The sequence below is a fragment of the Cyclopterus lumpus genome, chromosome 24 (assembly GCF_009769545.1).
Source record: "Cyclopterus lumpus isolate fCycLum1 chromosome 24, fCycLum1.pri, whole genome shotgun sequence".
Lineage (NCBI taxonomy): Eukaryota > Metazoa > Chordata > Actinopteri > Perciformes > Cyclopteridae > Cyclopterus > Cyclopterus lumpus.
In genome coordinates this window covers 1,542,421-1,559,044 of record NC_046989.1, presented here as the reverse complement: position 1 = coordinate 1,559,044, position 16,624 = coordinate 1,542,421, and the positions used below count along the sequence as shown (strand labels likewise).

Sequence of the window (16,624 nt, the reverse complement as noted above, 5' to 3'; positions counted from 1 at the left end):
GCCGATTGGCCGAAGCCGAGTGAAGTGAACGAGGTGGGGTGTGAGTTTAGACCATGTCCTGGATGTGAGGTTAGACCATGTCCTGGGTGTGAGGTTAGACCATGTCCTGGATGTGAGGTTAGACCATGTCCTGGGTGTGAGGTTAGACCATGTCCTGGGTGTGAGGTTAGACCATGTCCTGGGTGTGAGGTTAGACCATGTTCTGGGTGTGAGGTTAGACCATGTCCTGGGTGTGAGGTTAGACCATGTCCTGGGTGTGAGGTTAGACCATGTCCTGGGTGTGAGGTTAGACCATGTCCTGGGTGTGAGGTTAGACCATGTCCTGGGTGTGAGGTTAGACCATGTCCTGGGTGTGAGGTTAGACCATGTCCGCGATGTGAGGTTAGACCATGTCCGGGGTGTGAGGTTAGACCATGTCCTGGGTGTGAGGGTAGACCATGTCCTGGGTGTGAGGTTAGACCATGTCCCGGTAACCAGTGAAGGTCGCGGAGGAGCGGAGGATTGTGGGTAAATTTCGGGAGGTTGAAGACCAGTCGAGCAGCTGCATTCTGGATGAGCTGTAGAGGTCGAATAGCATTAGCAGGTACACTGTAAAAAAAGTCTGTATATTTTACAATGAAAAACCGTTAAATCCCAACAGTAATAGACCGTTAATTCAAAATAGGTAATATTCCGTTTCTACAACATTGAAACACCGTAAATATATATATCAACCCAAAGGTAGACCTGAAGGAGGGAGTTACAGTAGTCTAGGCGTGAGATGACCAGAGCCTGGACGAGAACCAGGACCAGAACCTGGACCAGAACCTGTGCCGCCTTCTGAGTGAGAAGAGGTCGTATTCTCCTGATGTTGTACAGCATGTACCTACAGGAGCGTGTTGTTGTGGTGATGTTGGCAGTCAGGGAGAGTTGACTGACAGGTGTCACACGAGGTTCCTGGCAGTCGGGGGCGGGGCCAACACTGAGATGTTGAAGTTGATAGTCAGGTCGTGGGTGGGAGATCCTTTTCCTGGAAGGAGGAGAAGTTCAGTCTTGTCCGGGTTAATTTTGAATCATACACAAATGTTTGACCATATCCCATACATACGCACACACGTAGATGTCAGGATCCCTGTCTGACCCATTGTGTGTTTACCTCTGTTCTCCCCAGTCTCCTAACCTCATGTGTCGGTCATCCCCTGTTTGTGTTTTTGCCTTGTGCTCGTTGTGTGGGTGTGTACCTTCAGACGCTGCCCGTGGCCACCTCCCCGAGTGGTGCACAGCTGTTCCCGTTTGGATCATCACCGGCTCCATATCAACCCTGGTCGTGCAGGCCTGGGTTGTCAGTCTGTTACGTCTTCTGCCCCGGTAGTTCCCACTGCCGCTCCATGAGATTGTACCTGCTCTCTTCTGCCTGCCTCCGGTGTTGTGCCTCGGGACTCACACCGTGATTAGCTGTGCCTACCTCCGACGTCGATCTTCGGGACTCACGTCGGAATTGCTAAAACATCCTTAGGGAATAAAGTTCCTTATCCCTATCCTGTCTCCTGTGGTCTGCTCTTGGGTCCTAACCCTGTTCTCCCGTGACAGAACAGACTGACCAACATGGATCCAGCGATCACCGGAGCAGCTACGCTGGCTGGACACGGAACGCTGCTGGCTGAACATCGGCGGATGTTAACGGACATGTCTGAAGTGCAAAGGTCCATGTCCGCGGAGGTATCCCAGATCGGCCTCTTAGTGCAGGACCTGACCCGTCAGGCCAGTCATCCGCCTGCTCCAGCACCAGCACTCCTCTCTCCAGATCCCGCCCGGCAGATGCGGGAGTCCCCCGTGCCGTCTCCGGATTCCTACGACGGAACACTTGGGAGGTGTCGGGGATTCCTATTTCAATGCCGGCAGGTGTTCGACCGCCAGCCCCAGACATTTGCTTCGGACCAGTCCAAGATTTCCTACGTGGTGGGTTTACTACGGGGTAGAGCGCTGGACTGGGCCACGAATACGCTGGGCATTAACCAGCCTAGTTCTGTGGATTATGGGACTTTTTTGGAGGATCTACGGAGGGTCTTCGATCACCCAGTGGATTCGGAGGACGCGGCCCAGCGTCTTCTCCGCTTACGACAGGGCAGGACGAGTGTAACGGAACACTCCGTGGATTTCCGCATTCTCGCCGCCGAGTCCGGATGGGGAGAGACTGCGCTTCGGGCCGTGTTTCTTTACGGACTGTCGGAAGCCGCGAAGGACGAACTCGCCAGCTCCAATAAGCCCGATTCATTGGAGGAGCTAATGAGACGATCGGGCTGGATAACCGGATGCGGGAGAGACAACGGGAGCGGAGCTACAAGTCTCAGAAAATATCGCCCGTGACGTCATCGTTCCCCAACTTCCGGTCGCGAGTCCCTGAGGCAGCCCATCAGGGCGAGCGTTTGGGGGCTCGTCTCCATGGCCGCTCCCCTCTTCCACCTCGGAGGTGGAGCCTATGCAGCTCGGCCGTGCTCATCTCTCTTCTCAGGAGAAGGAGAGACGGCTAAGAGCAGGTGAGTGCCTGTATTGTGGCCACCTCGGACATTCAGTTTCCTCCTGTCCAGTTCGCCCAAACGGGGGCGCTCGCCAGTAGTGGTTGGAATACTGGCGAGCAAACCTGAGCCCTCTTCCAACTCCCTCTCAAGACTGTTGTGTCCTGCTTCCCTCTCCTTACACTCCCGTTCTCTCGCTCTCTCTGGAGCCCCTACTGTCATACCAGCTGCCTGAGATCTGCACTACCCCCTAGGGAACGCCCTCAGGGTAACCTCGTGCCTCCTTCCGACCTCACCTCCGTTCCCTCCGCCTACCACGACATCGGGGAGGTTTTCAGCAAGTCGCAGGCTCTCTCCTTGCCGCCTCACCGTCCCTACGACTGCGCTATTGACCTCCACACTGGCGCGTCATTCCCTTCCAGTCGGTTGTACAACCTGTCCAGACCAAAGAAGGTCTACATGGAGGAGTACATATCGCAATCCTTGAAGGCTGGAATAATTCGCCCCTCCTCGTCACCACTCGGAGCTGGGTTCTTCTTTGTCGTGAAGAAGGACAAGACTCTCCGGCCCTGCATTGACTATCGGGAGCTGAATAGCATCACCACCCGGAACAAATACCCCCTGCCACTGATCAACTCAGCATTTGAACCTCTGGCTGGGGCCACGATCTTCACCAAGCTCGACCTCCGCAACGCGTACCACCTGGTGCGGATCCGGGCGGGGGACGAGTGGAAGACGGGGTTCAACACCCCCCTCGGCCACTTCGAGTATCTGGTCATGCCATTTGGACTCACTAACGCCCCTGCTGTGTTCCAGGCGTTGGTGAATGACGTTCTCCGCGATTTCTTGAATCGTTTTGTGTTCGTTTACCTTGATGACATTCTCATCTATTCCGCAGATCTTCTGGAGCACCAGCGTCATGTGCGAATGGTCCTCCAACGCCTACTGGAGAACAAGCTGTTTGTTAAGGCAGAGAAGTGTGAGTTCCACGTAACCTCTGTTCGGTTCCTGGGGTTCATCATTGAGACGGGGCAGGTGAGGGCTGATCCGGAGAAGGTCAAGGCGGTAACGGAGTGGCCGACCCCCGCCTCTAGGAAACAGCTACAGCAGTTCTTGGGGTTTGCTAACTTCTATCGCCGTTTTATCAGGAACTACAGCAAGCTTGCAGCCCCCTCACGAGACTCACCTCCACCAAGACCAGGTTCTCATGGACGCCGGAAGCCAGTCTGGCATTTGGACTCCTTAAGGAGCGGTTCAGCTCCGCCCCCATCCTGATCCAGCCCGATGACACCCGACAGTTCGTCGTCGAGGTGGATGCCTCGGACACAGGCGTGGGGGCTATCCTGTCACAGCGCTCTGACTCTGACTCCAAGCTTCGCCCTTGCGCATACTTTTCGCGCCGCTTGACTCCGGCGGAAAGGAATTATGATGTCGGAAACTGGGAGCTGTTGGCTATTAAATTAGCTTTGGAGGAGTGGAGACACTCGCTGGAGGGGTCCGCTCATCCGTTCGTGGTCTGGACAGACCATAAAAATTTGGAGTATATTCGGACGGCCAAGAGGTTAAACTCTCGCCAAGCGCGGTGGTCGCTATTCTTTGGACGTTTCGACTTCTCTATCTCCTACCGTCCAGGGAACAAGAATACCAAGCCCGACGCTCTCTCTCGCCAGTTCTCACCCGAGGACCACTTCCCCTGTCCTGTTACCATTCTCCCGGCAACCTGTGTGGCAGCTTCTCTCACGTGGGAGAGTGAGGCGGTGGTGCAAGATGCTCTCCGGACCCTGCCAGACCCCGGTGGCGGGCCTCCCGGCCGTCTCTTTGTTCCCCCGCCTGCACGTTCCCAAGTGCTCCAATGGGCTCATAACTCCCGTTTCTCCTGTCACCCGGGCATCAGGCGCACCATCAACATGCTCCGGCGGACCTTTTGGTGGAAGTCGCTGGAGGCGGACACCAGAGAATATGTCCTGGCCTGCTCTACCTGTTCCCGCAACAAGTCGTCACATCGACCCTCTTCCGGGCTGCTGCAACCACTCCCGGTGCCACATTGTCCCTGGTCTCACATCGCCTTGGACTTTGTCACAGGCCTGCCACCCTCACAGGGGAACACGGTCATCGTCACGGTGGTAGACCGCTTTTCCAAAGCTGCCCACTTCCTCGCGCTGCCCAAGCCTCCCTCTGCCCGGGAGACGGCGGATATGGTGGTCAACCATGTGTTTCCGGTTGCATGGGATTCCGGCGGACATCGTGTCGGACCGTGGTCCCCAATTCACTTTCCAGGTCTAGAGAGCTTTCGGCCAGGCTCTGGGCGCAACAATTAGCCTGTCCTCCGGATTTCACCCCCAGTCTAACGGGCAGACTGAGAGGCTAAACCAGGAGCTCGAGGCCTCCATCCGCTGCATGGCCGCATCAAACCCTTCTAGCGGGAGTACTTACCTGTCCTGGATAGAGTACGCCCACAACTCCCTTACTTCTTCGGCCACTGGTCACTCGCCATTCGAGGTCTCTCTGGGATACCAGCCCCCCCTGTTCCCTGCTCAGGAGGTGGAGACAGCCGTTCCATCGGTGCAGCTCCACATCCGTCGCTGTAGGAGGGTGTGGAAGGATACCAGAGCCGCTCTTCTCCGTACGGCGGAGCAAAATAAACGGGTGGCAGATCGGCGCCGCGTTCCGGCTCCTTCCTACCAGGTCGGTCAACGGGTGTGGCTCTCGGCGAAGGATATTGTTAGGTTGTAGTGGATTTTATATATATTTGCACATGTAGATAAGAGAAGTTTATGTTTTAAATTAATACATAAAGAAAGATATGATAATTAATTTGGGATATTATGAGGAATATTCTGGAGGAATGTATTGTGAAACATAAGAGAGGATCACTGTTTTATTATTCTGTTTTAATGACGAATGTAATGATTAACTGTGTGATGCATGAGAATGAATGAATGTTTTAATTGTTAGACAATAGTTAAAATGGATGCCGATGAAACCTAATGTGTTGCTTTTATTCGGAAGGCAGGATAATAGGGTTTTATTGTGAAGGGGAACTTCCTGTCCTTTACCGGAAGAGTGAGCTTTGACCCCGCTAGTTTTACTAATTGGCTTAGCGAACTGAACGACGGCATCCTTTGACTGACCAATGGAACTAACCTTTAGGTGTGAATTCATTTGCATGACCATACTAACGACCGAGCATTTGTTCTGGGGAGACATGGGTTCTACTGGTCTGGAGACTCGAGACAGCCCCGGTCTGTGGCTTCCCTGGGAGCTGCAGTTCGTCTGTGGAGAGTTCTTCCTTTCTGGCCCCACGATCGTGAACGCTACATGAGTATTATCTTTGCCATTAAATATTGTTAAAGTTTAACTCGAATCCTGAATTTCCTGCGGCCACGGGACCCGGAGCTTTGAACACGAATCTTACAATATCCCGCTAAAAGACCGAAATCCCGGAAGCTGTCCCCCCGGTTCATCGGCCCATTTGAGATCCAGGCCATTATTAATCCATCTGCGGTTCGACTGAAACTCCCCTCATCTTTGAAGGTCCATCCGACATTCCATGTCTCTTTGATCAAGCCGGTGTCCACCAGTACTCTGTGCCCTCCGGCCATACCCCCTCTGCCCGCCCGACTCATCGACGGGGGCCTGGTTCACCCGGTCAGGAGACTTGTGGATGCTCGGCGGCGGGGGCGGGGCTTCCAAATTCCTTGTAGACTGGGAGGGATAACGGTCCAGAGGAACGCTCAATGGGTGCCCCGTTGGAGAATCGTGGACCCCACTCTAATCCAGGATTTTCGTCGGCTACAATCCGAGAAGATGGGCAGGGCGTGGCCACTCCCCGAGTGGTGCACAGCTGTTCCCGTTTGGATCATCACCGGCTCCATATCAACCCTGGTCGTGCAGGCCTGGTTGTCAAGTCTGTTACGTCTTCTGCCCCGGTAGTTCCCGACTGCCGCTCCATGAGATTGTCCACTGCTCGTTACGCTCGGTAACTCTCTCTCTCCTTGTTCGCAGAGTACCTGCTCTCTTCTGCCTGCCTCCGGTGTTGTGCCTCGGGACTCACACCGTGATTAGCTGGTGCCTACCTCCGACGTCGATCCTCAGGACTCACGTCGGAATTGCTAAAACATCCTTACGGAATAAAGTTCCTTATCCCTATCCTATCTCCTGTGGTCTGCTCTTGGGTCCTAACCCTGTTCTCCCGTGACATTAGAAGGCGTGAGACTTTGGTGAGAGGGTGATTGTATACTGTCTTTGATTGTGCCATACTATGGTCTCAGAGGAGTACCCAGTAGAATGAGAGGGGTACAAATACCTGGAGACAACGGTTCTCTAGTACAAGGGGTAGATGAAGGTCCTGGATATAGATGGTGTTAGCTTAGGCTTTTTATAATATAGTTATGAGCTTTTAGGCTGTTAGAGATTTCCACTCTGTTAAATAATGTTGTGGTACGATAGGACATTTTGTGAAATTATTCCTTTGAGGGTAGAAGGAGGATGTTTTCGCCGGCCCCGGTTCAAACACCTGCCTCGGTCTGAGATCCTACTTGACTCCGTACACAGTCACAGAAGACAGTGTCCTCCTTAATCCTTGTGTGGGCAGGAGGGGATGAGACTCTCCGGCAGGGTCCTCTGATCCGTGAGCAGAGATGAAGTTCTCCGATGTTTGTCCCGGACGATGTTCTATTGTCTTGGACAGTGTTGTTACCGGACACTGTCCCACGTCGTAATCCCCCCCGATGTCTCGAGTCGTCTCTTCTCCTCGTTGCAATAAGAGGAACCTGATTACTTTGTTTTAAAGCAAAGAGTATTTAGCAAAGTTAAGGTTTCAGCTGGAAGGCCGATTCTCCCAGTTGCTCAGTGACATCACTCTTTGTCACAGTTAACACACACACACATTTTTAACTCAACGGATACACTCTTTGCTATAATAAGAGGAACTTGATTTACTTCCTATAAAGCATAGAGTGTTTGAAGGGCTGATTCTTCTTCATGCCCAGACCAGAGCAGAGCGTCCCTGCAATGAGGACCAGAGGCTCGAGCTGGTGGACCATCACGGATAAAACAGCAGCTTGTGAATGTTTGAGTACAGAAGGGAAGTCTGTGTGTGCTGAACAAGTTAAAACACATCCATTATCATTCACTTGTGACTATCTACACCTGTTGGACTGGTTTCTGACGTCACACAGTTTGATTCTGGACTTGGACTCTGAAGAGATGGGGGCGTGACGGCGTCCTCAGATCAAATGCACACTCACAACAGGACTGACAGGAAGACATGAGCAGCTTCTTCTCTCCAGAGGTTCCTCCACACATGAAGGTGAACGTGTCTGTAAACTGACCTGAGCTCAGTTCAGCAGGTGAGAATCCGACCGGAGGAATCTGGACATGTTTGATCACTTTGATCACTTTGTGTTCTTTCTCTCTTTAACTGGACGGTAGAAAAGGATCCTGATGCTGATTGGCTGATCATTTCTTTTGCTTTCAGCTGGAATAATAGTCCATCATTAATATTTGACTTAAAGGACAGTGATTGATAAAGATGTGCACGTCTTATAATAAATAAGAGGCTGAAACCTTGAACCAACTGGAGTTTGACTCCTTAATGAAATATGCGTCCGAACCGGTTTGACAGCGTTCCAGTGTTTGTGTCATGTGACGTGAGTGTTGTAGTGATGACAACAGGTGTTTGTGTTTGTGTTTGTGTCTGTTTGTGTTTGTGTGAAGGTGTGGACTCTGCTATGCATCAGTGGGAGGACAGAGAGGAGGGAGTCCCTCCCTCTAAAGCCACTCTGTGTGGGGAACATGACAGCCAGACCAAAGCTCAGAGGGTGAGACCAGGACCACTAACAGACCAGGACCACTAACAGACCAGGACTCTTCTTCCATGTCACATCACTCCTGCGTCATTATTCACCCTCTAAGCTCTGTGTGGTGTGTTGAGACAGACCAGACCTCTCCTGGACCTGGACCTGGACCCAGCTGTGTGTCCCTGAAGAGTGACCGGTCTATGGAACCTCCTCTTGATTTTAAGAGACAACACCCTCCAGAGACTCAGTGAGTTAAGATATTATATAATCACACTGATGAACCCTTTTATATACATAATATACATTTATAGAAGCATCATGTGTATTAATAAAGACAATCGTGGTCTTAAAATCACTCCACTGGATCTCTAACAGACCAGGACCTCTAACAGACCAGGACCACTAACAGACCAGGACCACTAACAGACCAGGACCTCTTAACAGACCAGGAACCACTAACAGACCCAGGACCTCTAACAGACCAGGACCTCTAACAGACCAGGACCTTTTAACAGACCAGGACCACTAACAGACCAGGACCTCTAACAGACCAGGACCTCTAACAGACCAGGACCTCTAACAGACCAGGACCACTAACAGACCAGGACCTCTTAACCAGACCAGGACCTCTTAACAGACCAGGACCTCTTAACAGACCAGGACCTCTACAGACCAGGACCTCTAACAGACCAGGACCACTAACAGACCAGGACTCTTCTCCATGTCACATCACTCCTGCGTCATTATTCACCCTCTAAGCTCTGTGTGTGTGTTGAACAGGCCAGACTCTCCTGGACCTGGACCTGGACCTGGACCTGGACCCAGCTATGTGTCCCTGAAGAGTGACCGGTCTATGGACTTTCCTCTTGCTTTTAAAAGACAATCCCCTCCAGAGACTCATTGAGTTAAGATATTATATAATCACACTGATGAACCCTTTTATATACATAATTACATTTATAGAAGCATGCATGTGTATTAATAAAGACAATCGTGGTCTTAAAATCACTCCACTGGATCTCTAACAGACCAGGACCTCTAACAGACCAGGACCACTAACAGACCAGGACCTCTAACAGACCAGGACCTCTACAGACCAGGACCACTAACAGACCAGGACCTCTAACAGACCAGGACCTATAACAGACCAGGACCACTAACAGACCAGGACCTCTAACAGACCAGGACCACTAACAGACCAGGACCACTAACAGACCAGGACCTCTAACAGACCAGGACCACTAACAGACCAGGACCTTTTAACAGACCAGGACCTCTAACAGACCAGGACCTCTTAACAGACCAGGACCTCTAACAGACCAGGACCACTAACAGACCAGGACCTCTAACAGACCAGGACCTCTAACAGACCAGGACCTCTAACAGACCAGGACCTCTAACAGACCAGGACCTCTAACAGACCAGGACCTCTAACAGACCAGTACCACTAACAGACCAGGACCTCTAACAGACCAGGACCTCTTAACAGACCAGGACCTCTAACAGACCAGGACCTCTAACAGACCAGGATCTCTAACAGACCAGGACCTCTAACAGACCAGGACCACTAACAGACCAGGACCTCTTAACAGACCAGGACCTCTTAACAGACCAGGACCTCTAACAGACCAGGATCTCTAACAGACCAGGACCTCTAACAGACCAGGACCTCTAACAGACCAGGATCTCTAACAGACCAGGACCTCTAACAGACCAGGACCTCTAACAGACCAGGACCACTAACAGACCAGGACCTCTTAACAGACCAGGACCTCTTAACAGACCAGGACCTCTAACAGACCAGGATCATCTAACAGACCAGGACCTCTAACAGACCAGGACCTCTAACAGACCAGGACCACTAACAGACCAGGACCTCTAACAGACCAGGACCTCTTAACAGACCAGGACCACTAACAGACCAGGACCACTAACAGACCAGGACCTCTAACAGACCAGGACCTCTAACAGACCAGGACCTCTAACAGACCAGGACCTCTAACAGACCAGCACCACTAACAGACCAGGACCTCTAACAGACCAGGACCTCTTAACAGACCAGGACCTCTAACAGACCAGGACCACTAACAGACCAGGACCTCTTAACAGACCAGGACCTCTAACAGACCAGGACCTCTTAACAGACCAGGACCTCTAACAGACCAGGACCACTAACAGACCAGGACCTCTTAACAGACCAGGACCTCTTAACAGACCGGGACCTCTTAACAGACCAGGACCTCTAACAGACCAGGATCTCTAACAGACCAGGACCTCTAACAGACCAGGACCACTAACAGACCAGGACCTCTTAACAGACCAGGACCTCTTAACAGACCAGGACCACTAACAGACCAGGACCTCTAACAGACCAGGACCTCTAACAGACCAGGACCTCTAACAGACCAGGACCACTAACAGACCAGGACTCTTCTCCATGTCACATCACTCCTGCGTCATTATTCACCCTCTAAGCTCTGTGTGTGTGTTGAACAGACCAGACTCTCCTGGACCTGGACCCAGCTGTGTGTCCCTGAAGAGTGACCGGTCTATGAGAACCCCTTTAAAATTCAAAGATGGACATCAGTCTGATGAACTAAGGTGAGCTTCCATGAGGCTACTGTGTTTCTATCAGGATCCATCAGCAGAGATCAGACTCTCCTTTACCTTTGATTTCAGGATTCCTTAAGACAGAACATAATATACAACTTGTACTTTGTTTTCTCCAAGAGTTCAGCAACAGAGATCCCAAGTGATCCCAAGAGACCTGGACCCCATATTTAAGGTGTGTGAGTCAGAGACTGTATGAAACATAGAGATGGTCAAAGAGTTGATGGAGCTTAGACGGGCAGGTGAAGCAACAGAGGAGACGTCCACCTGTCAATCAAAGAGGCCACGCCCTCTATGTCTAACTTTCAGGCATAATATCATATAAATGGCTGAGTTATATATCTGTGCCGATTAACTCACTTTTGGAGCTTTTGTGTGTGCACTGACTAGCTAATCACGCCACAGCGCTCATACAGGAGGACCAATGACAGCGCCGTCCTGACTGCGTCGTCATGGAAGCGTAACGCCCATCTTCAAGTACCCCGAGGTTAAAACTATGCTCTGTAAGCACTATGCTGTCGAGGATAGCTCTGTTCATGCTTATAGCACCGTTAGCTGGTTAGCTCAGACATCTCAGCGACTAGTAGCTAACGGTGCTAACAGTGTGCAGGAAGGAACCCCCCCGGCTGTTTGGGGGCCAATCACACGTCACATTAAATCAAGGAAAGCTTGCAAGCACAAAAAGGACGGATCTCAGGTATCGTTTGATTGGAGAAGTTTCGATACTACTTGGTTCTGGGTTGTTTCGGGAATTCTCGGCCCTAACTTGATGAAATATGGACTAAAGCGAAGTTCCTACCCGAGCCTTATGTATTAAACCTCCTCTGACCTCTGATGTCAACATTTAGACACTCAAGACATTATGGTCTTTCAATTGAAGATGGAGAATTGTGCTTGTGTTTGGTTGTCTGTTGGTATTATTGGATATAGATTTACAATAGAAATCTGCATTGACAATCTACAGTAACACACTGTTTCAGAGATTAGAAAGTAAAACACGTAAATATACTTTTATTGTTTGGTTCCAGCTGCTTGAAAAGAACATTGTCAGCTTTATGAAGAGCGAGCTGAAGAAGATGCAAAAGGTCCTCAGTCCAGATTACCCAGAAGGCTCTGCGGGTCAGAAGGAAGATGAGGAGGTGTTGGACGGTGAGGATGAAGAGCAGAGGAGGAGCAGCAGGGAAGCATTTCTGAAGATCACACTAAACCTCTTGAGAAGAATGAAGCAGGAGGAGCTGGCTGACTGTCTGCAGAGCAGTAAGAGGATTTTAAAGACTTTACAATTAAACAGAAGACCACCACTCACTAATTTCATCTATGATTTATGTCATTCCAGAAACCAGTGCTGCAGTGTGCCAACATGAACTCAAGTCTAACCTGAAGAAGAAGTTCCAGTGTGTGTTTGAGGGCATCTCTAAAGCAGGGGAACCCAACCCTCCTGAACCAGATCTACACAGAGCTCTACATCACAGAGGGAGGGACTGCAGAGGTCAATAAGGAGCACGAGGTCAGACAGATTGAAACAGCATCCAGGAAAACCACACAGACCAGAAACCCCCATCAGACAAGAAGACCTCTTCAAAGCCTCGTCTGGAGGAGAGGAACCAATCAGAACAGTGATGACTAAAGGGAGTGGCTGGCGTTGGGAAAACAGTCCTAACACAGAAGTTCACTCTGGACTGGGCTGAAGACAAAGCCAACCAGGACATCCAGTTCACGTTTCCATTCACGTTCAGAGAGCTGAATGTGCTGAAAGAGAAGAAGTTCAGCTTGGTGGAACTCGTTCATCACTTCTTCACTGAAACCAGAGAAGCAGCAATCTGCAGGTTTGAAGAGTTCCCGGTTGTGTTCATCTTTGACGGTCTGGATGAGTGTCGACTTCCTCTGGACTTCCACAACAATGAGGTCCTGACTGATGTCACAGAGTCCACCTCAGTGGATGTGCTGCTCACAAACCTCTTCAGGGGGAACATGCTTCCCTGTGCTCGCCTCTGGATAACCACACGACCTGCAGCAGCCAATCAGATCCCTCCTGACTGTGTTGGCTTGGTGACAGAGGTCAGAGGGTTCACTGACCCACAGAAGGAGGACTACTTCGGGAAGAGGTTCAGAGATGAGGAGCAGGCCAGCAGGATCAATCTCCCACATCAAGACCTCCCGAAGCCTCCACATCATGTGCCACATCCCAGTCTTCTGCTGGATCACTGCTACAGTTCTGGAGGACGTGTTGAAGACCACAGAGGGAGGAGAGCTGCCCAAGACCCTGACTGAGATGTACATCCACTTCCTGGTGGTTCAGTCCAAAGTGAAGAAGGTCAAGTATGATGGAGGAGCTGAGACGGATTCACACTGGAGTCCAGAGAGCAGGAAGATGACCGAGTCTCTGGGAAAACTGGCTTTTGATCAGCTGCAGAAAAGGGAACCTGATCTTCTATGAATCCGACCTGACAGAGTGTGGCATCGATATCAGAGCAGCCTCAGTGTACTCAGGAGTGTTCACACAGATCTTCAGAGAGGAGAGAGGACTGTACCAGGATCAGGTGTTCTGCTTCGTCCATCTGAGTGTTCAGGAGTTTCTGGCAGCTCTTCATGTCCATCTGACCTTCATCAACTCTGGTGTCAACCTGATGGCAGAAAAACAACCAAGACCTAAAGGCCTTGGTTGGTCTAAAGTATTGAGACCAGAACCTAAACTAAAACATCTCTACCAGAGTGCTGTGGACAAGGCCTTACAGAGTCCAAATGGACACCTGGACTTGTTCCTCTCCGCTTTCTCCTGGGTCTTTCCCTGCAGAGCAATCAGATTCTCTTACGAGGTCTGCTGCCACAGACAGGAAGTAGCTCACGGACCAATCAGGAAACAGTCCAGTACATCAAGAAGAAGATCAGTGAGAATGATTCTCCAGAGAAAAGCATCAATCTGTTCCAATGTCTGAATGAACTGAACGATGGTTCTCTGGTGGAGGAGATCCAACAGTCCCTGAGATCAGGACGTCTCTCCACAGATAAACTGTCTCCTGCTCAGTGGTCAGCTCTGGTCTTCATCTTACTGTCATCAGGAAAAGATCTGGAGGTGTTTGACCTGAAGAAATACTCTGCTTCAGAGGAGGCTCTTCTGAGGCTGCTGCCGGTGGTCAAAGCCTCCAACAAAGCTGTGTACGGATACATTATCATTACTAAATGGGTTTGATGTTTTACTTTGAATATGTTGTTTGTATTAATCCCTGTTCCTCCCTTAGGCTGAGTGGCTGTAAACTCTCAGAGAGAAGCTGTGGAGCTCTGTCCTCAGTCCTCAGCTCCCAGTCCTCTAGTCTGAAAGACCTGGACCTGAGTAACAACAACCTGCAGGATTCAGGACTGAAGCTGCTGTCTGCTGGACTGGAGAGTCCACACTGTGCACTTGAACACCTCAGGTCAGGATCAGGTGGTTTACCACAGATGATGTAGTGGTCTAAGTGTCTGACTGAGTTCATGGTGGTGTTCCCAACATGTTACTGGAGGAGAACAATGTCTACTGGTGTGTCTGCTTATATGCATCTGGAAATAATGCTGTGAATGGAGAAGTGGCCACTATCCTGCTGGGAAGTGTTGGATGTCTTGTCCACCAACATGAAGATCCTTTGGCCCTCCTGCTTTCAGGGAACCAGGACGCTTTGAGTCCTGCTTTGAGTTTGTTAGAGCTGGAAGAACTTCTTTCACTGGAATCAGGGTTTGAATGTGTTTACAGGGACATGATTTTAAATGTATGTCTGTTTACAAAAGAAGATGAAACCAACATGAAAGACATTCATGTTGATGATGTAAATACTGATTCATAGTGTATTGATATGATAAACTCTGTGTTGTTTTGTTTTCAGTCTGTCACGCTGTGAGATCTCAGATGAAGGCTGTTTCTTCTCTGGGATCAGCTCTGAAGGCAAACCCCTCCAGTCTGACAAAACTGGATCTGAGTGAAAACCAGCTGCAGGATTCAGACTTGAAGCTGCTGAGTGGTTTTCTGGAGAGTCCACATTGTAGTCTGGAGACTCTGAGGTGGGTTCACTGTCTGCTGCTAGTGTAGCACCTTCATGTTTAATCAATAACTATCTGATTGGTCTACGTATTGATCATCACGTGTTACATTTCCTGGTCATATGTTCCACTTCACATCAGCTGCCTCGTTGTCTGCATGTCATCCTCTACAATCATGAAATGTACAACTGGTCTGGATTCATGCTGCTGGTGGACTACTGAACAGGTCTACTGGGCACAGAGCCAGGGGCCAAGGGTCAGGGGCCAAAGGTCAGGGGTCAAAGAGCCAGGGGTCAAAGGGCCAGGGAACCAAAGGTCAGGTGACCAAAGGTCAGGGGTCAAAGGGACAGGGGACCAAAAGGTCAGGGGTCAAAGAGCCAGGGGTCAAAGGGTCAGGGGTCAAAGGGTCAGGGGCCAAATAGCCAGGGGTCAAAGGGTCAGGGGACCAAAAGGTCAGGCGTCAAAGAGCCAAGGGTCAAAGGGTCAGGGGACCAAGGGTCAGGGGCCAAAGAGCCAGGGGTCAAAGGGTCAGGGGCCAAATAGCCAGGGGTCAAAGGGTCAGGGGACCAAAAGGTCAGGCGTCAAAGAGCCAAGGGTCAAAGGGTCAGGGGACCAAGGGTCAGGGGCCAAAGAGCCAGGAGCCTAAGGGTCAGGGGCCGAAGGGTCAGGGGCCTAAGGGGCAGGGGTCAAAGGGTCAGGGGTCAAAGGGTCAGGGGCCAAAGGGTCAGGGCCCCCTGTCCTTCACCTCCAGAATGTCCCTCAGAGAGACACATAGAGTATTGATGAGTGAACTATATGTTCCATACTTTATTAATATTATATATATTCTATACTTGAGTGAGTCAATGTTCATCAATATAAAGAGTTATTTAATCACACGTGAAGAACCAAACATTTATACATTGTGAATCAAATAACCGTTCAAATATTAGTTTAATGATCATTCTGATACGTTAATCTTGTGTGAAGTCCTGACTCCTCCTGCCGTGAGCTGCTTCTACACGTCTGCTACCAGCTGCAGGAAACCTTTAAAACCTGATCACATCTGATTGATTATGAACACATTGTTTCTGTCTTCTTCTCTTCTTCTTAGTGACATGATTTTAACAACATGTCTGTTTACAAAAGAAGAGGAAACAACATGAAAGACACTCATGTTGATGATGTAAATAATGATTCATTGTGTATTGATATGATAAACTCTGTGTTGTTTTGTGTGTTTTCAGTCTGTCATGGTGTGAGATCTCAAATGAAGGCTGTTCTTCTCTGGGATCAGCTCTGAAGTCAAACCCCTCCAGTCTGAGACAACTGGATCTGAGAGGAAACAAGCTGCAGGATTCAGGAGTGAAGCTGCTGAGTGGTTTTCTGGAGAGTCCACATTGTAGTCTGGAGACTCTGAGGTGGGTTCACTGTCTGCTGCTAGTGTAGCACCTTCATGTTTAATCAATAACTATCTGATTGGTCTACGTATTGAATGTCACTCAAAGGGACACAAAGAGTATTGATGAGTATATTAAATATACTATACAGAGACGTGAGGTTCATGGCTGGTGAGGCAGATTTACAAACATCATTCCGATAGAGGAGCTAAACCACCATTCAATCAGCAGCTTGGACACACACACTCACACACACACACACACACACACACACACACACACACAGAGACACACACACACACACTCACACTCACACACACACACACAC

At 50.2% G+C, this 16,624-nt stretch overlaps 1 protein-coding gene across 1 annotated transcript in view; it reads left to right on the top strand.

Moving 5' to 3' along the window:
* LOC117727154 (NACHT, LRR and PYD domains-containing protein 12-like) overlaps positions 1-16,624 on the top strand; it is a 146,842-nt gene that overhangs the window by 119,845 nt on the left and 10,373 nt on the right. Inside the window, 4 exon segments of the mRNA XM_034527254.1 lie at positions 14,146-14,319; positions 14,764-14,797; positions 14,799-14,938; positions 16,144-16,317. Of these exon segments, the coding sequence (XP_034383145.1) occupies positions 14,146-14,319; positions 14,764-14,797; positions 14,799-14,938; positions 16,144-16,317 (522 nt within the window).